The sequence below is a fragment of the Hyla sarda genome, chromosome 8 (genome assembly GCF_029499605.1).
Source record: "Hyla sarda isolate aHylSar1 chromosome 8, aHylSar1.hap1, whole genome shotgun sequence".
NCBI lineage: Eukaryota > Metazoa > Chordata > Amphibia > Anura > Hylidae > Hyla > Hyla sarda.
In genome coordinates this window covers 169385879-169410556 of record NC_079196.1, presented here as the reverse complement: position 1 = coordinate 169410556, position 24678 = coordinate 169385879, and the positions used below count along the sequence as shown (strand labels likewise).

The 24678-nt window shown below is 43.4% G+C and overlaps 1 protein-coding gene across 1 annotated transcript in view; it reads right to left on the bottom strand.

Annotated features, from left to right (window-relative positions):
- Positions 1–379: 379 nt before the first annotated feature.
- C8H16orf89 (chromosome 8 C16orf89 homolog) overlaps positions 380–24678 on the bottom strand; it is a 152192-nt gene continuing 127893 nt past the window's right edge. The window contains exons 6-9 of the mRNA XM_056537065.1: positions 23521–23659; positions 4742–4846; positions 1718–1798; positions 380–879 (exon numbers count right to left, since the gene is read on the bottom strand). Coding sequence (XP_056393040.1) covers positions 803–879; positions 1718–1798; positions 4742–4846; positions 23521–23659 — 402 coding nt within the window. The 3' untranslated portion in view covers positions 380–802. The remainder of the gene's footprint in view (positions 880–1717; positions 1799–4741; positions 4847–23520; positions 23660–24678) is intronic.

Sequence of the window (24678 nt, the reverse complement as noted above, 5' to 3'; positions counted from 1 at the left end):
TCATTAAGAATAATTATAGGACTCTCATACCTACAGACCCCCCCCATTGTCATGAGGCTACAAGGAAGGTGCCCAGGGTTCAGCTACTTAGTGGTTGTCACAGGTGTCTTTGATGATTTTCTAATGAATGCCCACCTGCCCAGTCTGAGTTTTGGTGGGTGGGCTTCATTCGACAGTTTTGTAGTTATGTCATATTCTTTCCATTTTATTATCAGCGGGATGATCAGTGGGAGATCATGTGACTCTTAGAATGCCCACAAGAGGAATCCCATTTAAATCGTGTAACTTGAAGACATTTGATAGGAGCAGATCTAACATCTTTATTATTTGTACCAAGATTTCTTACACTTCACTGTAACAGATTGGACAATTTTGTCAGATCCATTACATAAAATCTAAATTAAAAATAATTTTTATTTAAAAAAGAAAACACATATGGGATGGGGATGAAAACTTTTGCAAGACGATGACAAGATATTTACTATTTTGTAGCATAACTAGCTTCACATATTTTTAGTTATGAACCCCTCCATAGATAAATAATAAGGGAATTATATATAAACCCCTAGCTCTAGCTATTATGTATTTAGCTTTTTATTTTTCCTTCATATTTTACATATTTCTTATTCTATACATGTGCATGGTTCTGCCAAATAAAATAAAACTCAGGTGGCAATAATGTATCCTTCATACTATAGGTCCGAATATTATACTGATTCATTTCTGCAGTATGCAATGAAACTAACATTTTAACACTTTTATTTGAACACATTATTTCACAACGGTTCATTACAACATTAAGTTACATGAATGTGAAGGAATACAGAAAACCTCCGAGAGCTCCTACCGCCACTGCAGTCTTATGGCTCAGGCAAATATCTGTAAGCAAACAGAATTTGTATTACTTAGTGGTGTATATTATATATTAGTGACACAAATTAATTACTGGGCTAAGTACAAAAATATGACTATTGTATGTAGAATAATTTTCCCATTTAAGAGGGGTTTTCTTGCCTAATATGCAATAATGGCCTCAATCCTTAGGATGGGCTATCAATCACTGTTTGGTGGCGTGCCAACACCTGGCACCCATGGCAAGCAGCTTTTTGGCACAGCCACGATGCTTGCACTATGCCGTAAATGGGGCTAGAGGCATTTGGCTCTATACATAGCATAGTGGCCGGCGCTGGTTACTGCAGCTTAGTCACCATTCACTTGAGCTGTGGTAACATGAAGCCAGCCCTTTTTACTGTGTAGTGTGGACACAGTGGCTGTGCCGAACAGCTGATCGGTAGAAGGTGCAGGTGTCATCACTGTGCCGATCAGCGATTGATGGCCTATCCTTAGAATAGGCCACCAATCTGGAAAACCCCTTTAAAGATTTCCTGGTTTGGAGACACATTTAGGCCTTATACACACACAACATTGCCAATTGCCAAAACCCTTAATGGGAATCTTTCATCAACACCCACCGAACATTAGAATGGGCAGGGAGAAAGGCCGAGATAATCCCATAGACTTACATTGTAAGTTTGTCAGTTAGTGCACTTTTCTCCCGGTTCATTCTTGCGATTGGTTGGGGTCTGAACACACAGACCACAACCAATTAAAACTTTTGACATGTTTCTACAATATGTTGAAAGTTTTTTTCAAGTGACAATGCCCTTTTAAAAGACAGTGCACAGCAATATTTAACTATATCTTTTTTTGAACTCACCTAAAAACATTCTGTCTCTTCTTTTAACCCTTTTTGGAGAATTATATTCATTGGCAGTATTCTCAGAATTTAAGCCAACTCCTAGGATGAATTTCAAAGTACATTTCACATAAACTTTCAGTTTAGTCATTTGTGTGTTTACTGCTGTTTACAGTTGAATAATACAGACATTTAGGTGCACTACTGTGGTAGGTGTAGACAGTAACATCTGACTAATCCTCAAAATGATGTTAAAATTGAGACATTAGCCAGTATATCCTTATAAGAAGGACATACCTGAGCCCGCACACCAATGCCAAGGTTTCTCAAGTGGCACGGGACCTAACATTAAACCTAGCTGTGCCATATGGACAATACCAGGAGCCAGTGGGCAATTACAGCGCCTTAATCACTATTATAGGCAGCATTTTGGTGCACCTGTGAGGCCGCCAACATAGCCTACTTGGGTGCGGCTCATAGCCTTCCTTCCTCCTCCCACTGTGTGTGCTTAGCCACACTGGAGTGAACTGGAAGCAGGCTGTGAGTCGGACGTAATGACACTGTAATTGCCCACTGATCCCTGGTATTGCCAATACGGCACAGGTAGGTTTAGTGTTAGGTCCGGTGCCACTTGAGAAACCATGGCATTGGTGTGCGGGCTCAGCTATGACCTTCATATAAGGATATACTGGCTAATGTCACAATTTTAACATCATTTTGAGGGTTAGTCAGATGTTACTGTCTACATCTACCACAGTAGTGCACCTAAATTTATGTATTATTCTATATGTTACACATCCACACTTTTCATTGGGTGTAGCATGTTTTGCCATTTTTGCCACAATTTTCCCCCAAACATTGTTCTGGTAATGTGAGCTGTTGGTGACCTGTGGACACTGGAGGAGGGAAAGTGACCCCACTGGACTGCTACTATACACATCTCCCAGCCCCAGGATATACTGCTGATCAGAGGGGAGAGAGGCAGGACACAGGGATATCACTCACCCTCACATGAAGTGGCTGCTCTGTTTTCCTGGGAGGCCTGTCAGCACTTGGCCCCGTCCTCTTCCTGTGCTGGGGGCGGAGCCAACAATCAGATACCCTTCATCCCTGCGCTGCTGCCTGTCTCTGCTACTGATACACAGAGCAGGAGCAGCGTAGGGATATTTACATAGAGAAAGACATCAGGGAAAGTAGCGCTTGTCTGACTGGGGATCCGGGACAAATATCCTGAATCCTCAGCAGCTGCAGCAGGCCCTTTACTTGGCCGGGCCTTCAGACCACGACTGAATGGACCGGCCGGTCAATCTGCCCCTGCAATAAGATGACCTGCTCTTTTGTCAAGCTTCGAATTTCTTTTTCAGTATAAAACTTTAATGTTTCTTTTCTACTTATATACAAAAAAAATAGCAATACTTAATACACCACGTGCTCAGATGAAAAAGTCCTGATCAACTCACTGCACTATGAAACTGTCTGTTTTTTTTCATTACAACCAATCACGGCTCAGCTTTCATTTCTTTAATGAGCTCTGGTTAAATCAAAGCTGAGCTATTGCAAAGCCAGATAGATTTGGTTTCAAGCAGATTTATAAATCTGGGCCATTATCTTATCACAATAGGGATCTATTGTTTAATGTTGTTTATTGTTTTTATGTTAAACTTTTTATATGAATGTTGATTTTTTTTTTTTTTCAGATTTTCCATATTACTCAATATATACAAGAAGAAGGAAAGTCCAAGTGGCACTACTGCAATATAGGTAATGTTCCCAACTTCAATGGAACAATAAAGGATAATGTCAGTGGGTCAATAGGCATAAATGGGTCCCTCGGCGGTGCTAGGACAAATAATAACCAGACTCATAAAGTGCAATACAAGTGAAAAAATTTAATCCTACACTCACCGCGTGGGTACCAACTATTCTGCTCCTTCTCCCGGATCCTCCGTCAGCTCAGCAGACATCCATGGTGTGGGGCGCTCAGAGGCAACTGCTGGCGGTTTTGCGCACAGTGATGCTGCGCTTCTTCCGGCCTCCTTCTTCAGGCTGGAAGAAGCGCATCATTACTGTGCGCGAAACCGCCGGCAGTCGCCTCTGAGCGCCCCACGCCATGGATGTCCGCTGAGCTGACTCACGCGGTGAGTGCAGGATTACATTTTTTCACTTGTATTGCATTTTCCATATTACTATTTATTATGAAATATTCCCTGAAATATTCACAATAGCTGATGCTCAAAACTCAGCCTCTCCCTGCCTGTTAAATGACCTCTGCACAGGTCACAGAACTTGCCTAGTAACCTCTCCCATTAATGTGAATAGCATTTGGGCCAGACTTATTGTGTCTAAGTCCATGGAGCATAGTAAAGGTGACACATTCACTATTTCAGTTTATGCTAAGTATTACACAGTATTAATAAAACTGCCCCTACAGTATGTTCTCAACTTTTGGTTTGTGTATACTAGGAGGCACACACCGTGTCAGTATTTTAATTATTTAAGCAGGGAGTACTTTGTTTATTGCGTGTTATTTTTTATGTTTATAAACACTTATGTACAACATACCTGCAACATATATGATCTGATCATCTTTAGAAGCTGGCCAAACATAATATATATGATACGTGTGTTGTGTGATATCACAATAAGTCTTGTTATTTATTTAGTGAGTTTTATTTGTGAGAATGTTCTTTTAAATTTCCCTTGCTCTTTCCATAAACAGCAGGTGTTTGTATCTATGGGAGACTATTGAAATGAGGAGACTAGATCACCTAATGAGTTTACCCAATCAGTGTGACATTGACTTATAATCAGAAATATAATTATAGAGGTTACTGATTAAATTGTAAGACAGAGCATTTCCAAATAACTCAGTGATTATACATTTGCTTTAAAAATGAGGGTTAAAAAAACCTGCTTCACAAGGATTTTGTGCAATAAAAGATAATTGTTACTGGAACAGAATTGCTGCACTAAGTAACATAATGAAACATATGGATGAACTATTTGTAAATGCGGAGAGCTGAAAATGATGCTCATAAATCTTACCTGTATCACCAAAACAGCCAATGATCGGATCTTGCCAGCTGATAATTTTATTCATCCATTTTAGTTTGTAGAAGTCCGAATATCCACATAAACCACAAAGCATAACTGCAAGAAAAACAAGTATGTGAGAACATAGAAAACAAATCAGCCTTCAAATGGGTTGTCTACCAACAAATGATTTCTTTAAAAAAAATATCTGATACGGGAGCAGGGCCGGCCTTTGGGGTGTGCGAGCTGTGCAGCTGCACAGGGCGCCATAGCAACAGGGACACCGGGCGGCCGACACAGCTCGCAGTAACAGGCCCAGGGCCAGATCATCATTGGGTCTTGTGCCCACAGGGGGCCCCTGTCACATTCTGGACATCCCTGTGTCCCGAAAAATCTTTTCAGGACACAAGGATGTCCCGGCGGTTACCTCTCTGAGGCGGCCCCCACATTAACTTTAAAAACGCAGGGGCCACCCAGAGGTAGCGCACGCAGGGACAGCACTGACATCCCCTGCGTGCGCCCATAGGAGAAAAGCAGAGCGGAGCATCGAGGAGGAAGCGGGCGCATGGTAAGTCACCAGCGGCACGTCATCTTCAATATTCCGACATCTGCTCCCCGGTCCCGGGACCTACTGCTATGGCCCATAGGCCATAGCAGAAGATCGAGACCCCGGTCCTCGGGGTCCCCGGAACCGGAGGAGCGGTGCTTGGAACACTGAAGTGGGGCAGCAAACAGGCATACAGCCTCCAGCCATACACTATATGGCTAAAGGCTGTATGTCTGTAGGGGAACTGTACTGCACCTAATGTGGAGAACTATACTGCACCTAATGTGGGGAACTATACTGCACCTAATGTTGGAAACTATACTGCACATAATGTGGGGGAACTATACTGCACATAATGTGGGGGAAATATACTGCACCTAATGTGGGGGAACTGTACTGCACCTAATGTGGGGGAACTATACTGCACCTAATGTGGGGGAACTGTACTGCAACTAATGTGGGGGAACTGTACTGCCAACCTAATGTGGGGCAACTATACTGCCAACCTAATGTGGGGGAACTGTACTGCCAACCTAATGTGGGGGAACTGTTCTGCCAACCTAATGTGGGGGAGCTGTACTGGACCTAATGTGGGGGAACTGTACTGGACCTAATGTGGGGAACTATACTGCACCTAATGTGGGTGAACTGTACTGCACCTAATGTGGAGAACTATACTGCACCTAATGTGGGGAACTATACTGCACCTAATGTGGGGAACTATACTGCACCTAATGTGGGGAACTATACTGCACCTAATGTAGGGGAACTGTACTGCACCTAATGTCTAAGTAAGGGGGACTGGTGAAGGGGAGAGGGTCTGATTAAGGGGTGAAGGGGGGGGGGAGATGGTCTGATTATGAGTGACAGGGGACTGAGTAATAAGAACATGGGACTGGTGAAGGGGGGGGTCTGAGTCTACTTAAGGGGGACTGGTGAAAATATTTGATACAAAGATTTTTTTCCTCTTTGTGTATGTTTATGGGGTAATGGGGGGGGGGGAGCACCACATGGTTAGCTCGCCTGAACACCTCAGGCCGGCCCCGTATGGGAGGCAATGAGTAAGGTGAGTAGAGGCATTTCTTTTGTTTTATTATGGAACCTAGGCACATTGTACAACCCCTTTAAAGAAAAATGGCTGTTCACATGCACTAAACCCAAAACATTGGGTTATACTGCGGATGAACAGGAGTAAAATGAGGTATCCCTTACTTAACCCCTTAAGGACCAGGGTTTTTTCCGTTTTTGCACTTTCCTCCTTACATTTAAAAAATCATAACTCTTTCAATTTTGCACCTAAAAATCCATATGAGGGCTTATTGTTTGCGCCACCAATTCTACTTTGTAATGACATCAGTCATTTTACCCAAAAATTTACGACGAAACGGGAAAAAAATTATTGTGCGACAAAATTGAAGAAAAAACAAAATGTTGTCAATTTTGGGGGCTTCCGTTTCTACACAGTAAATTTTTCGGTTAAAATGACACATTCTCTTTATTCTGTAGGTCCATACGATTAAAATGATACCTTACTTATATAGGTTTGATTTTGTCGTACTTCTGGAAAAAATCATAACTACGTGCAAAAAAATTTACACGTTTAAAATTGTCATCTTCTGACCCCTATAACTTTTTTATTTTTCCCCATATGGGCCGGTATGAGGGCAAATTTTTTGAGCCGTGATCTGAAGTTTTTAGCAATACCATTTTTGATTGCTTTTTATAAATTTTTTCATGATGTAGAAAGTGACAAAAATACGCTATTTTGGACCGCCATTGACCGTGCAGTTTAATGATATATTTTTATAATTCTGACATTTTCGCATGCGGCGATACCACATATGTTTATTTTTATTTACACAGGTTTTTTTTTTTTATGGGAAAGGGGGGGGGGGATTTAAACTTTCATTAGGGAAGGCGTGAAATGATCTTTATTAACTTTTTTCCCACTTTTTTTTGCAGACCCATAGGGGACTATAACACTGCACACACTGATCTTTTACATTGATCAATGGTTTCTCATAGGAAACCATTGATCGATAATTCTGCTGCTTGAATGCTCATGCCTGGATATCCAGCACGAAGCAGTCATTCTGCGATCGGACACCAGGAGGCAGGTAAGGGGACCCTCCTCGTGTCCTACAGCTGTTCGGGATGCCGCGATTTCACCGCGGTTGTCCCGAACAGCCCACTGAGCTAGCCGGGGGTAGTTTAGTTTCACTTTAGATGTGGCGATCAACTTTGAACGCTGCATCTAAAGGGTTAATAGCACACGATACCGCGATCAGTGCCGTGCGCTATTAGCCACAGGTCCCGGCCATTGTTAGAGGCTGGGCCCGACCCGCTATGACGCGTTATAGAAAGGGAGCAGACTCACAGGTACGCCCTTGGTCCTTAACAGGTTAAAGGGATACCCCAGTGGAAAACTTTTTATTTTTCTTTTTTTAACCCCTTAAGGACCAAGGATGTACCGGTACGTCCTTGGTCCTGCTCTCCTGATATAACGCGGGATTACACAGTAACCCCGCGTCATATCACGGCGGGCCCGGCGTCATAGTGATCGCGGCGTGCTATTACCCTTTAGCCGCGCGCTAAGAGCTGAGCCGCGCGGCTAAAAGCGAAAGCGAGAGTTGCCGGTTAACTCAGTGGGCTGTTCGGGATAGCCGCGGCAAAATTGCGGCATCCCGAACAGCTTATAGGACAGCGGGAGGGCCCCTACCTGCCTCCTCGCTGTCCGATCGCCGAATGACTGCTCAGTGCCTGAGATCCAGGCATGAGCAGTCATGCGGCAGAATTGTCGATCACTGGTTTCCTATGAGAAACCAGTGATCAATGATGAAGATCAGTGTGTGCAGTGTTATAGGTCCCTATGGAAGCTATAACACTGCAAAAAAAAAGTGGGAAAAAAAAGTGAATAAAGATCATTTAACTCCTCCCCTATTAAAAGTTTGAATCACCCCCCTTTTCCAATAAAAAAAAAAACACAGTGTAAATAAAAATAAAAATAAACATATATGGTATCACCGCGTGCGGAAATGTCCGAATTATAAAAATATATCATTAATTAAACCGCTCGGTCAATGGCGTGCGCGCAAAAAAATTCCAAAGTCCAAAATAGTGCATTTTTATATACTTTTTATTTTATTTAAAAATGAATAAAAAGCGATCAATAAGTCCTATCAGTGCAAAAATGGTACAATTAAAAACTTCAGATCACGGCGCAAAAAATGAGCCCTCATACCGCCCCATATGCGCAAAAATAAAAAAGTTATAGGGGTCAGAAAATGACAATTTTAAACGTATTCATTTTCCTGCATGTAGTTATGATTTTTTCCAGAAGTCCGACAAAATCAAACCTATATTAGTAGGATATCATTTTAATCTTATGGACCTACAGAATAAAGATAAGGTGTCATTTTTACCGAAAAATTTACTATGTAGAAACGGAAGCCCCCAAAATTTACAAAACGGCGTTTTTTTTTCAATTATGTCGCACAATGATTTTTTTTCCTTTCACCGTATATTTTTGGGCAAAATGACTGACGTCATTACAAAGTTGAATTGGTGGCGCAAAAAATAAGCCATAATATGGATTTTTAGGTGCAAAATTGAAAGAGTTATGATTTTTTAAAGGCAAGGAGCAAAAAACGAAAATGCAAAAACGGAAAACCCCCCGGTCCTTAAGGGGTTAAATCATAGTTACATAGTTACATAGTTACATAGTTAGTACGGTCGAAAAAAGACATATGTCCATCAAGTTCAACCAGGGAATTAAGGGGTAGGGGTGTGGCGCGATATTGGGGAAGGGATGAGATTTTATATTTCTTCATAAGCATTAATCTTATTTTGTTCCAGGAATGTATCTAATCCTGTTTTAAAGCTGTTAATTGTTCCTGCTGTGACCAGTTCCTGAGGTAGACTGTTCCATAAGTTCACAGTTCTCATGGTAAAGAAGGCGTGTCGCCCCTTGAGACTAAACTTTTTCTTCTCCAGACGGAGGGAGTTCCCCCTCGTCCTTTGGGGGGGTTTAACCTGGAACAGTTTTTCTCCATATTTTTTGTATGGGCCATTAATATACTTATATACGTTTATCATATCCCCCCTTAAACGTCTCTTCTCAAGACTAAACAATTGTAACTCCTTTAATCGCTCCTCATAGCTAAGATGTTCCATTCCCCATATTAGTTTAGTCGCGCGTCTCTGCACCCTTTCCAACTCCGCAGTGTCCCTTTTATGGACAGGTGCCCAAAACTGAACAGCATATTCCAGGTAAGGCCGTACCAATGATTTATAAAGGGGGAGTATTATGTCCCTGTCCCTTGAGTCCATGCCTCTTTTGATACATGACAATATCCTGCCGGCTTTGGAAGCAGCAGCCTGACATTGCATGCTATTCTGTAGTCTGTGATCTACAAGTACACCCAGATCCTTCTCTACCAGTGACTCTGCCAGTTTAATCCCCCCTAAGACATACGATGCATGCAGGTTATTAGTACCCAGATGCATAACTTTACATTTATCCACATTGAACCTCATTTGCCAAGTGGATGCCCAGACACTTAGTCTATCCAAGTCATCTTGTAACTTATGCACATCCTCTATAGACTGTACTGTGCTACAAAGCTTGGTGTCATCTGCAAAGATAGAAACAGAGCTGTTAATACCATCCTCTATATCATTAATAAATAAATTAAACAACAGCGGGCCCAGTACAGAACCTTGGGGTACACCACTAATAACCGGGGACCAATCAGAGTACGAATCATTGACCACCACTCTCTGGGTACGATCCATGAGCCAGTGTTCAATCCAGTTACAAACTAAAATTTCCAAACCCAAAGACCTTAACTTACCTGTCAGACGTCTATGAGGGACAATATCAAATGCTTTAGCAAAATCCAGAAACACTATATCCACAGCCATTCCTCTGTCAAGGCTTCTACTCACCTCTTCATAAAAGCAAATTAGATTGGTTTGACAACTTCTATCCTTAGTAAACCCATGCTGGCTATCACTTATAATATAATTATCCCCTATGTATTCCTGTATGTAATCCCTTATAAGTCCTTCAAACAATTTACCCACAATGCACGTTAAACTTACCGGTCTATAGTTTCCTGGGGAAGACCTAGAGCCCTTTTTGAAGATTGGCACCACATTCGCCTTGCGCCAGTCCCTTGGCACAATACCAGACACCAGAGAATCTCTAAATATCATGAACAGGGGTACAGATATTACTGAACTTACCTCTCTAAGAACTCTTGGGTGTAGTCCATCCGGTCCTGGGGATTTGCTTACATTTATATCACTTAACTTACCTTGTACCATCTCTACATTAAGCCAGTTCAGTACATTACATGATGTGTTACCAGCACTGACCTGGCCAATGTCAGCTCCTTCTTCCATAGTGTATACAGAACTAAAGAACCCATTCAGTAGCTCCGCCTTCTCTTGATCGCCTGTGACAACCTCCCCATTATCATTATTAAGGGGTCCTACATGCTCTGTCCTTGGTTTTTTTGAATTTATATGTCTAAAAAAATATTTAGGATTAGTTTTGCTTTCTTTGGCCACCTGTCTCTCATTTTGAATTTTTGCTGTTTTTATTACATTTTTACAGATTTTATTAAGCTCCTTGTACTGTTTAAATGTTATAGCTGACCCATCAGATTTGTATTTTTTGAAGGCTATTTTTTTGTTGTTTATTGCTCTTTTAACCTCATTTGTCAGCCATGTAGGATTTAGTTTTAATCGTTTATATTTGTTCCCCTTTGGTATATATTTAGCTGTATAGTTATTTAGAGTTGATTTAAAGATGTCCCATTTACCTTCTGTATCAGTATTTGACAACACCTCCCCCCAGTCTATGTCCTGTAGTGCAGATCTCAGCCCAGGGAAATTTGCCTTTTTAAAGTTATATGTTTTTGCCTTCCCCGCCTGTCTTTGTTTTCTACATTTTAAGTCAAAAGTAACTATATTGTGGTCGCTATTCCCAAGGTTTTCCCGCACAGTTACATTCCCAACCAGCTCTGCGTTGTTGGAAATGATCAGATCCAACAAGGTATCACTTCTTGTTGGGTCCTCCACAAACTGGCCCATAAAATTATCCTGCAATAAATTTAGGAATTGTCGCCCCTTTGTAGTTTTAGCCAACCCCGGACCCCAATCTATATCTGGATAGTTAAAATCTCCCATTATTACCACTGTACCTGCCCGGGCGGCCCTCTCTATTTGTTTATGAAGCTGAACTTCTATCTCTTCAGTGATATTAGGGGGTCTGTAGATTACACCAAATACTATTTTTTCAGTATTTCCCTCCTTTTGTAATTCTACCCACAATGATTCCACATCCTCAGAATCATCACACACTATGGCATCGTTCACACTGACTTTCATACCACTTCTTACATACAGACAGACTCCACCACCTTTTCTGTTCATTCTATCCTTGCGAAACAATGTAAACCCCTGCAGATTGACAGCCCAGTCATGCGAGGAGTCCAGCCATGTCTCAGTGACCCCAACTATATCAATATGTTCCTCCAGTATCAAGGCCTCAAGCTCCCCCATTTTATTTGCTAGGCTTCTGGCATTTGTGAACATACACTTTACATTTCCATCCTTTATGTTATTGGGGTTAATGGGATTCAAGGGTGTAAGTTTTATTTTCCTATGAAGCTGATGCCAGAAAGTTAAACAGATTTGTAAATTACTTCTATTAAAAAATCTTAATCCTTCCAGTACTTATTAGCGTCTGTATACTACAATAGACCACAGTGCTCTCTGCTGATACCTCTGTCCATTTTTGGAACTGTCCAGAGCAGCATATGTTTGCTATGGGGATTTTCTCCTGCTCTGGACAGTTCCCAAAATTGACAGAGATGTCAGCAGAGAGCACTGTGGTTGTGATAGAAAAGAAATCCCAAAAGAAATGAATTTCCTCTGTAGTATACAGCCGTACTGGAAGGATTAAGATATGGCCCCCATCGCTAGAAGGCTAATTAGGTTTACTGCATGATGGTGGCGGGAGCCAGCTTACCGAGATTCCCTGCCTCCAATCTGTATGCTGCAGTATGCCTGCCTATCTTGCATATTCATTATTCTTTATTCTTACATCAGACATAAGAGTGATAAATGATGCATGAGATAGGCAGGCATAGCGCAGCATATAGGATGCAGGCAAGCTTTGCAAGCCGGCTCCCACCTCCATTGTGCACTAAACCTAATTAGCCTTCTAGCAACGGGGGCCATATCTTCAAAACACGTAGACCAATTTAAGTAAGTGATTCCTTACAGGGGAAGTTTTTACCCCCACCACTTACAATGAACCATACGTTGTTCCCTTCCACCTTTTAGAGGTCTTTGTATCACATCAATACTTGGTGATGTAGGTGGCACATGGTGTTTTTTGCACACCTTTTGTTTGATTTAAAAAAAAAATATTTGGGTACATATATTTTATCCTAAGAATATTATTAAAAGTAAACTTTATGTAATGCATATCCTCAATACTTACCTGTGCAAACTAACATTTTTACAAATGAGACCGTTTTCTTCTGCCTACCTGCCTCAGCTACTATTCTGATCCTGCCACCTGCCTGATGCCACACATCTGATGCCAAGTTCTCACCGGGTACTGGTATTACCAATATGTCACCGGGTCACTTTCAGGACTGCTGCTGCTGCTGATGCCATCTCCAGGCTGTCTCATTCTGCCACCATATGTTCTCCTGATGCTGATGCCAGCTCCAGGCTGTCTCATACTGCCACCACATGTTCTCCTCATGCTGCTGCCACCTCCAGACTGTCTCATTCTGTCATCATATGTTCTCCTCATTCTGCCACTATATGGTCTCCTCATGCTTCCTGTTACGCCTAGCGCTCCGGGTCCCCGCTCCTCCCCGGAGCGCTCACGGCGTCTCTCTCCCCGCAGCGCCCCGGTCGGTCCCGCTGACCGGGAGCGCTGCACTGTCATGGCCGTCGGGGATGCGATTCGCACAGCGGGACGCGCCCGCTCGCGAATCGCATCCCAGGTCACTTACCCGTCCCGGTCCCCTGCTGTCATGTGCTGGTGCACGCGGCTCCGCTCTCTAGGGCGCGCGCGCGCCAGCTCTCTGAGACTTAAAGGGCCAGTGCACCAATGATTGGTGCCTGGCCCAATTAGCTTAATTGGCTCCCACCTGCTTCCAGACTATATCTGATCACTGCCCCTGCACTCCCCTGCCGGATCTTGTTGCCTTGTGCCAGTGAAAGCGTTTAGTGTGTCCAAAGCCTGTGTTACCTGAACCCTTGCTATCCATCTTGACTACGAACCTTGCCGCCTGCCCCCGACCTTCTGCTACGTCTGACCTTGCCTCTGCCTAGTCCTTCTGTCCCACGCCTTCTCAGCAGTCAGTGAGGTAGAGCCGTTGCTAGTGGATACGACCTGGTTGCTACTGCCGCAGCAAGACCATCCCGCTTTGCGGCGGGCTCTGGTGAACACCAGTAGCCTCTTAGAACCGGTCCACTAGCACGGTCCACGCCAATCCCTCGCTGACACAGAGGATCCACTACCTGGAAGCCGAATCGTGACAGTAGATCCGGCCATGGATCCCGCTGAGGTGCCGCTGCCAAGTCTCGCTGACCTTACCACGGTGGTCGCTCAGCAATCGCAGCAAATTGCCCAACAAGGACAGCAGCTGTCGCAGTTGACCGCCACGTTACAGCAACTTCTGCCTCTGCTACAGCAGCAACCATCTCCTCCGCCAGCTCCTGCACCTCCTCCGCAGCGAGTGGCCGCTCCTAGCCTCCGCTTGTCCCTGCCGGACAAATTTGACGGGGACTCTAAACTCTGCCGTGGATTTTTGTCTCAGTGTTCCCTGCATATGGAGATGTTGTCGGACTTGTTTCCTACAGAACGGTCTAAGGTGGCGTTCGTAGTAAGCCTTCTTTCAGGAAAGGCCTTGTCTTGGGCCACACCGCTCTGGGACCGCAATGATCCTGCCACAGCCACAGTCCAGTCCTTCTTCGCTGAAGTCCGGAGTGTCTTCGAGGAGCCAGCCCGAGCTTCTTCTGCCGAGACTGCCCTGTTGAACCTGGTCCAGGGTAATTCTTCAGTGGGCGAGTACGCCATCCAATTTCGTACTCTTGCTTCCGAGTTATCATGGAATAACGAGGCTCTCTGCGCGACCTTTAAAAAAGGCCTATCCAGTCGCATCAAGGATGTGCTGGCCACACGAGAGATTCCTGCCAACCTGCAAGAACTCATCCATTTGGCTACCCGCATTGACATGCGTTTTTCTGAGCGACACCAAGAGCTCCGCCAGGAAAAAGACTTAGATCTCTGGGCACCTCTCCCACAGTATCCATTGCAATCTACGCCTGGGCCTGTCGCCGAGGAGGCCATGCAAGTGGATCGGTCTCGCCTGACCCAGGAAGAGAGGAATCGCCGTAGGGAAGAAAATCTCTGTCTTTACTGTGCCAGTACCGAGCATTTCTTGGTGGATTGCCCTATCCGTCCTCCACGTCTGGGAAACGCACGCACGCACCCAGCTCACGTGGGTGTGGCGTCTCTTGGTTCTAAGTCTGCTTCTCCACATCTCACGGTGCCCGTGCGGATTTCTCCTTCAGCCAACTCCTCCCTCTCAGCCGTGGCCTGCTTGGACTCTGGTGCCTCTGGGAATTTTATTTTGGAGTCGTTTGTGAATAAATTCAGCATCCCGGTGACCCGTCTCGTCAAGCCGCTCTACATTTCCGCGGTCAACGGAGTCAGATTGGATTGCACCGTGCGTTACCGCACAGAACCCCTCCTGATGTCTATCGGACCCCACCACGAAAGGATTGAGTTATTCGTCCTTCCCAACTGTACCTCTGAGGTCCTCCTCGGTCTGCCCTGGCTCCGGCTTCATTCTCCCACCCTTGATTGGACCACCGGGGAGATCAAGAACTGGGACTCTGCCTGCCATAGGAAGTGCCTCTCCCCCCCCTCCCAGTCCCGTCAGGCAAGCCTCAGTGCCTCCTCATGGCCCCCGTCCTGGTGTCACACTGCCCCCTGCCAGGCTTCGCCCTCTGCCCTCCCTCCCCATTCCCACTCCTGCTGTGCTGCCTGCCGTTGAGGAAACCCTCCATTCTTTCCCGGTGTCCTCATCCCAGGGGAGGCAGTTACCGGACAAAGAAAAGGGGAGACCTAAGGGGGGGGTACTGTTACGCCTAGCGCTCCGGGTCCCCGCTCCTCCCCGGAGCGCTCACGGCGTCTCTCTCCCCGCAGCGCCCCGGTCGGTCCCGCTGACCGGGAGCGCTGCACTGTCATGGCCGTCGGGGATGCGATTCGCACAGCGGGACGCGCCCGCTCGCGAATCGCATCCCAGGTCACTTACCCGTCCCGGTCCCCTGCTGTCATGTGCTGGCGCGCGCGGCTCCGCTCTCTAGGGCGCGCGCGCGCCAGCTCTCTGAGACTTAAAGGGCCAGTGCACCAATGATTGGTGCCTGGCCCAATTAGCTTAATTGGCTCCCACCTGCTCCCAGACTATATCTGATCACTGCCCCTGCACTCCCCTGCCGGATCTTGTTGCCTTGTGCCAGTGAAAGCGTTTAGTGTGTCCAAAGCCTGTGTTACCTGAACCCTTGCTATCCATCTTGACTACGAACCTTGCCGCCTGCCCCCGACCTTCTGCTACGTCTGACCTTGCCTCTGCCTAGTCCTTCTGTCCCACGCCTTCTCAGCAGTCAGTGAGGTAGAGCCGTTGCTAGTGGATACGACCTGGTTGCTACTGCCGCAGCAAGACCATCCCGCTTTGCGGCGGGCTCTGGTGAACACCAGTAGCCTCTTAGAACCGGTCCACTAGCACGGTCCACGCCAATCCCTCGCTGACACAGAGGATCCACTACCTGGAAGCCGAATCGTGACACTTCCGCCACCTCCATGCTGTGTCATTCAGCCACTAAATGGTCTCCTAATACTGATGACACCTCCAGGCTCGGCCATTGTGCCACTCTGTGACAGTGATTCTAATAGCGATGCCTCTGATCTGCATGTCATACTGAATAACAGTATTATTTAATTAACCCAGCACACACCCTATGCGTGTTACAGCAAGGCAAAGTGCTTTACACCCCTATTGAGGCTCTCTGTAGGCCAGAAATAGCTGTTTTTAATAGAGATTCACTGCAAAAAATTCACTCATCCCTAATACCTATCAAATACAGGGTTTATCTGAGATAAATCAGACTCTCTATGGATTCACCTTTTAAATCCTAATAAATCTGAAAAAGTATTCCTTGATTTGCTTCATACATGTCTGAAAAGAGTTCCCAGTAGTGCTGGGCAGTATCCCAGTTCATACCGAATACCGGTGTTTTTTTTTTGTGATATGAATTTTTCATATACCGCAATACCGGTGAGTATATACCCTGTTGGGGAGGGAGGGCCTACCTGTACGCCCTCTGCCCGCTCCCTTCCTATAACACGGGGCCATGCCATGGCCCCACGTCATAGTGGGTCGGGCATGGCACCTAGCAACGGCTAGGACGGGCCCAGCACCTAACAACGGCCAGACGGTGTCGAACACTATTAACCGTTAAGACGCGGCTATTTCTGGCCTACAGAGAGCCTCAATAGTGGTGTAGAACACTTTGCCTTGCTGTAACATGCATAGGGTGTGTGCTGGTTAGTTAAATAATACTGTTAATCAGTATGACATGCAGATCAGAGGCGTCGCTATTAGAATCCCTGTTGCAGAGTGGCACAACGGCAGAACCTGGAGGTGGCATCAGTATGAGGAGACCATATAGTGACTGAATTTGGAACAGACATCACAATATGGTTCTCAATGATATTGGGATTTTACCTAATTTAAACCAATCAAGCTTTTCTTTCTTCCAATTAAACAGTACAGATACAAACACTGCATATTGTTAACCCTTTGTCCATGTAATATTCTAAATAAGGGAACGGCTAAAAGATACATAAAAATGAAATAACTATAAATTGAAATAAGAGAAAAACTTTTATCTTTTTTTTAAGTGCACAACTTTGCTTTTTTACTACTAACAGCTACATACTGTATACTTATGTAGATTATAGAAAACAAATCCAATGTCTAATACTAGGCATAGCATATTCTCTGGATAGACCATCAATATTAGATCCCGGTGTAACCACCAATCAGCTGTTTGAAGAACTTGCAACTTTGTGCAAGAGCTGCAGCCTCTTCAATGTTTACTGCTGTAAGTACGAGCATTGTGGCCCCATCAAACAGCTGATTGGCGGGGGTGCCAGGAGTCAGACCCCCACCAATCTAATACTGATGGTCTTTCTAGAGAATAGACTATTAAGTTAAAACACCCAACAACCTTTTAAACTTTTTTTTAGCCTTTTTAATTTTTTATTTAGTAGGTCTTCTATTAAAATGGACCATATTGCTCTTCAGGTGAATTATTAAGCCTTGGGAGTCCATGAACCTCTCACTGGTTGTCCCTTTCTAGATCACTTTTGGTAGGTACTTATGATTTAAGTGGTTTGTAAAGGCTGATCAGTGTAAATGTATGTATTCTGGCATAGTTGTGCCAACAAAGTGCTATATTTTGAACGCTTATCCAACTAAATATATACAGAGTGCTCAGTGGTTGTGCAGCTGTCAAATACAGATACCCTCCTACAGCTGTTCAAGGATGGCTTTTGTGCATTCTTACACACGATTAGTGTTGCTCGCGAATATTCGCAAAGCAAATTTTATTCGCGAATATCGCATATTCGTGAATTCGCGAATATTCGCGAATATAGCACTATATATTCGTTATTATGAATATTCGTTTTTTTTTTTTCTTTTTTCTTCACAGTACACATCACAGTGATCATCCCTCTCTCCTTCTAGCTTGTTTGGTGTGAAGAAGGCTCTAATAGTACTGTGTGAAACTGGCGTGCGAATTTTCGCACATGCGAATATTAGCATATGCTAATTTTCGCATATGTGAATTTTCGTTTATGCTATTTTTATGCAAATTTTCGCATACGCGATTTTTCGCGCATGCGAAAATAAAACGAGGATATTACGAATATGCGAATATTCGCGAATATATGACGAATATTCGTCCATATATTCGCGAATATTCGCGAATTCGAATGTGGCCTATGCTGCTCAACACTACACACGATGCCACCTGCCACGGCTAGCATTAATGATAATTGCAGGTGGGACCTGGACTTGCTTTCATTAGTGGCAAATAGGTGCATAGCAGATCGCTAGTGGATGTGGCCAGTACTGACAGATCAATGATAATTGGGGACTCTACTTGGACTTGCAACTGTTTAACCCCTTAAGGACCGGGGGGGGGGGGGTTCTGTTTTTGCACTTTTGTTTTTTGCTCCTTGCCTTTAAAAAATCATAAATCTTTCAATTTTGCACCTAAAAATCCATATGATTGCTTATTTTTTGCGCCACCAATTCTACTTTGTAATGACGTCAGTCATTTTGCCCAAAAATCTATGGTGAAATTGAAAAAAAAAATCATTGTGCGACAAAATTGAAAAAAAAAGCGCTGTTTTGTAACTTTTGGGGGCTTCCGTTTCTACGTAGTAAATTTTTCGGTAAAAGTGACACCTTATCTTTATTCTGTAGGTCGATACGATTAAAATGATACCCTACTTACATAGGTTTGATTTTGTCGTATTTCTGGAAAAAATCATAACTACATGCAGGAAAATTAATACGTTTAAAATTGTCATCTTCTGACCCCTATAACTTTTTTATTTTTCCGCGTATGGGGAGGTATGAGGGCTCATTTTTTGCGCGCTGATCTGAAGTCCATTGATAGGACTTATTGATCTTAGTGACCAAAAATGCACTATTTTGGACTTTGGAATTTTTTTGCGCGTACGCCAAACATATCCTCCTCCCCTTCACCGCCTACCGTGCGGTTTAATTAACGATATATTTTTATAATTCGGACATTTCCGCACGCGATGATACCATATATGTTTATTTTTATTTACACTATTTTTTATTTTTTTATTTTTTTTTATGGGAAAAAGGGGGTGATTCAAACTTTTAATAGGTGAGGGGTTAAATGATCTTTATTCACTTTTTTTTTTCACTTTTATTTTGCAGTGTTATAGCTCCCATAGGGACCTATAACACTGCACACACTGATCTTTCACATTGATCACTGGTTTCTCATAGGAAACCAGTGATTGACGATTCTGCCGCTTGACTGCTCATGCCTGGATCTCAGGCACTGAGCAGTCATTCGGCGATCGGACAGCGAGGAGGCAGGTAGGGACCCTCCGGCTGTCCTGCAAGCTGTTCAGGATGCCGTGATTTCCCAGCGGCTATCCCGAACAGCCCACTGAGCCAGGCTGGCCAGTGGAGTACCCCTTTAAAGGAGATCTCCCATGCAGAAAAATCTTCTGCCATTATGCCCGGGCGGCCAAAATAAAAAGCATCAAAGGTGACTCACCTGCTGCCGTTCCCTCGGTGTCCCGTGTGGCTGCTCCAGTTCTCTGGTGGTTTCTTGTTCCTCTTTGCCCGTGGTCAACACATCACACTGTGGCTCAGCTAATCGCTGGCCGCAAAGATGTCCCGCCTCGGCCAGGGGTAGGCTGAGTGGCAGTGTGGTGCATTGCGTCCCCATGCAGAAGATTGTTTTGCATGGGATGTCTACTTTAAAAGCAGAAAGTCCATGTCCCACCTGCAATAAGCATTATTTCAAGTGCTATCGGTAGCCTGTAGCACAGAATATAAGAAAAACCTTTCTGCAACCAATTAGAATCTCCTCGCTCAGTCTGTCAAGTAACTTCTCCTATTTCAATACTTGGGGCTCATTGTGTTGTTATTTTTCAGTAGCCAATATTTTCTAACTAAAAAGCATGTAGCTTTCGAAAAACAACAAGTCATTTAGATGAGAAGATGGGAAACATTTACTATATAACCTAGTTTTTATACTATAACTGAGTACCCGGCATTGCCCGGTTTTTCCTTCCTAATCCTTGTTGGGGAGGAAAATCAACAAAGGAGGAAGCTTTTCACTTCATATCCCTACCTCATATATTGTTGTCATATCCCGTCCTCATATCCCATCCTCATATCCCGACATCATATCCCGTCATCCTATCTCGACCTCATATCTTGACCTCCTATCCCGTCCTCATATGCCCTCCTCATATCCCGACCTCCTATCCCAACCTCCTATCTCGATCTCATACCCCGTCCTCATATTCCGTCCTCAGGTGGGACTGATTTGTGACGAAGATATTGTAACCTGAAAATAGAAGAGGACATGGTTTTGTGGGACTGGGCATGATTTGCAAGCCAGACCGATGCACAAAAGGGTAGATAATAAAAGGGGGGGGGCTTACAATGTGGGCATGTCTTTTTGAGATGGGAAGTGGCTTGCAAGCCAGATTGACACATTCACCAGGAGATGCAGAGCGGAGCTTGTGGAGTAAGATACTGAAAGTCCCATTTACTTGCATGGGACTTGAAACAAAAACCCATCTTTTATATAAGGGTGTAGGTAAGGGTTAATTTAACTATCATATATATTTTTTTGACATATAAGTAATATTTGTACCAAGTATTACTGAAATATCTCCATTCTTCACAAGGGAACATACATTTCCCATTGATTTGCATGGGACTTTAAACAAATAACCCGACCTTCGCAATTGGGGCTAGTAAAGGGTTAAATTAACTATCCCATATTTTAAGTGGACATATAAGTAAAATGTGACCAAGTATTATCAAAATATCTCCAGCCCTTTGGAAGTTATGCAGTAACATATATTTCTCATAGACTTGTATGGGACGTTAAACAAAAACCCTGACCCTGGCATATGGGGGTGAAAAAGGGTTAAATAACCTATCCTATGTTTGTTGTTGACATATAAGTAACATGTGCCAAGTTTCATGTTAATATCTTTATCCGTTTGGACGTGATGCTGGAACATATACACATACACGCACAAACATTGGCCCTCATTTACTATTGCAAACTCAACATGTTTTGTTGGATCGTGCGCCAGATTCTGTTGCAATGCGCCAGAATTGAAAAAACCCGACTAACTCTCCATTTTGCTAAGAAAACCTGAAAAGGGGGCGTGTCTGCTGGGGAAAGGGGCGTGGTATTCAAAAAGGGGAGTGTTCCTGACATTTTCACAAAAACCCAACATATTTACTAAGGTTTCCACATAAAATGTGGTGGATTTGAGCTGAAGAAAACCAGACAGATCAGAGCAGGTGTAAAAAAAAGCTAAGTGTAGGGAAAGTGGAAAATGTAGGGAAACCTTAGTAAATACCGTGGAAAATAAATTGTAGGGAATTAAAGCACACAAAGAAACCTACACTCCACTCTTAGTAAATAAGGGCCATTGAGTTTTATATATATATATATATATATATATATATATATTATTATTTTTTTTTTTTTTTAAAGAGTACCTGTAACCAAACTAAACTTTTAATATATTGTTCCTAATGTAATTATAAGACACTTTGTTATTTGCTTGCTGTTAACCTTCTCAACCTTTATATGTTTTTAATTTGACTGAAAAAACGGCCAATAGGTGGCTCTGTTCAGTTCCCTGCACAAGTCAGTTAGTTTTGTGTCCTCCCGGCCTGGCAGGAGACCAACCTCAGGAAGTGCAGGGCATGGCGAGGCACAGCTCTCGCAGGCTTCAGTGATGTCCTGCCTGGAGCTCACACAATGGGGTTTATTTACGAACGTGATCCCCACTCTTCTTTCTCGGGCTCCATGTGACACAATAGCCTTGATTTTCCAAAGTAAACCCGAGTGATTTTGTCGGGTTTTGCGCCTAATATTCTGTCGCATGATGTATGCAACAGTGTTTGCGACCAAAAAAACCTGTCTTTTTGAAAACTCTCCGAGTGTTTAGTAAAACACACCAAATGGGCATGTTTTCAACGAAATGGGGCGTGTTCTCGAGTAAATTAGAAAAAACTCTCGGAGTATAATGTGAAACACACGGAAAAAGTGTGAGATTGTGAAAATGAAAATCCGACTGCCATCAGCACTCGGAAAGTTCATGAAAACAGAGGGTTTTAATGATGTTCACAACAACAGCCATTAGAGATGTTATTTGCATCTCTCAGTCCAGATAAACAAGCTGGTGGTTGATTTTGTGCCTTTTACTATTTGTGCCTTTTGCTATTTTTGTAAACTTTAAAATCAATTTTGACAAGTGATGGATAATTAGATTGTTATTGCTTTGAACATAGTCATTTTCTACAAAAGTTCTCTCTTCTCAATAGGGTCTCCAAGTCTGCATTTAAAAAAAATAAAAAATTTTACCCGGGTTTTACCCACCTAGTTTGTGCGACCAAACAATATTCCGTGAGACAGAAAATACCCGACACTTGCGACACAATAGTAAATAAGGTGAGAAAAATAATGGAGGAAAAGTAAAAACACTCCAAAAAAAACTCTCAGGTCTTAGTAAATGAGGGCCAATTTGTGACCAAAAAAACCAAAGCCCTCCATTTTACAAGAAAAACCCAGAAAGGGGGCGTGGCCACGGGAGAAAGTGGACGTGCCCCCGACAAAAGGGGCGTTTCCCCTACAGTTTTGAAAATCCCAACATATTTACTAAGGTTTCCACAGAAAATGTGGTGGATTTGAGCTGAGGAAAACCAGACAGATCAGAGCAAGTGTAAAAGAAAGCAAAACGTAGGGAAAAGTGCAAAATGTAGGGAAACCTTAGTAAATACTTAGGGAAAATTTCTGTCGGAAATCAAAACCCACAAAGAAAACTACACTCCACTCTTAGTAAATAAACACAAATGTGAGCAAGGGAAAAGGTATGATACACAGCTTTTTAAATTAATTTAAGGGCAGGAGGGGTAGTTAGGAGGGGTGGTTAGCTTTGAAAATATGGTTTAGTGGTACTTTAAGTTATCCAGCAGGCAGTACAATTTGCTGACTTTAAATCAACATTTTTCTAGCTCAGCTGAGCATCAATCCAAAAGGTCCAATTTACATGTCAAACATGCACAGACAAAAAGCAATCTGTATAGATTTAATCACTCTTACTTTCATAACTTATTTATAAAAACAAATACAAATGGCATCCATGGCAATAGGCAAAAAAACTTGAGTTTTCGAGAGTAATCATTTCTGTTTAATTCACTACATTTCCCAAATTACACAAAAGAAAATGCTAAATTATTCTTTTTTATATACAGATTTCATGAAAAACTATACCAAATTTTAAATAACTGTGTTGGAATGTTTAAGTATTTTAAATTGTTCTTACTATTTTCCATGAAGAGGTCTTGTTGGTGAAAGGGGTAACCACTATTCTCAATTTCTTGGTTGATTTTCATCATATTGGAGCAAAATATATTTGTGTAATAGCTGCCATCCTTCACAAACAGATCATTCCTGCAGTGCTTCTGTGGAAAGCCAAAAACAAAGTAACGTTTTGGGGTCTACAAACAGCTCCTCCTATGGTTGTAATAAGTCCACAAGCAGATCTGGTGTGTTTGACCAGCACACAAAGTAAGGATAATATGTGCCTCTGAATCAAAACTCCATTTAAAGCTAAATCTACTCACAGGACACACTATGGTTATATACCTGATCTACAAGTAATACATATCTGCCGTTTAAAGTACAACATTGACGTGAATTAAACCTTAAAGGGGTACTCCGCCCCTAGACATCTTATCCCCTATCCAAAGGATAGGAGATAAGATGTCTGATGGTGGGGGTCCCGCTGCTGGGAACCCCCGCAATCACCCTGCTGCACCCCTGTCATCTGGTGCACAGAGCGAGCTTCGCTTCACGCCTGATGACTGACCATGCAGGGGCCGGAGGATCGTGATGTACAGCCCCGCCCCCTTGAGACGTCATGCCCGGGGTGGGGCTGTGACGTCACAAGGGCGGGGTGTGACGTCATGAGGGGGTGGGGCTGTGACGTCACAATCCTTCGACCCCTGCATCACCAGTCATCAAGGTGCACCAGATGACAGGGGTGCTGCAGAAGAAATTGCGGGGGTTTCCAGTGGCTAGCATTTCTCCTGCGGTGTTGCTATCAGTGTGTGAAGAGTGGGAGAAGAGGGTTACATTGACAATCCAACACAATGGGCAGCACATTGAACACATTTTATAAGTGGTCAGAAACTTGTAAATAACTCATGAAAGAATAAAATTACGGTAAAACCAAGCACATCATTGTTTTTCTTGTGAAACGCCCAATAAGTTTGATGAGTCACATGACCCTCTTCCTATTGAAAAAACAAAAGTTGGATTCAAAATGGCCGACTTCAAAATGGCCCGCCATGGTCACCTCCCATCTTGAAAAGTTTCCCCCGTCACATATACTAATGTAGCACAAACAGGAAGTTAATATCACCAACCATTCCCATTTTATTAAGGTGTATCCATATAAATGGCCCACCCTGTATATGTA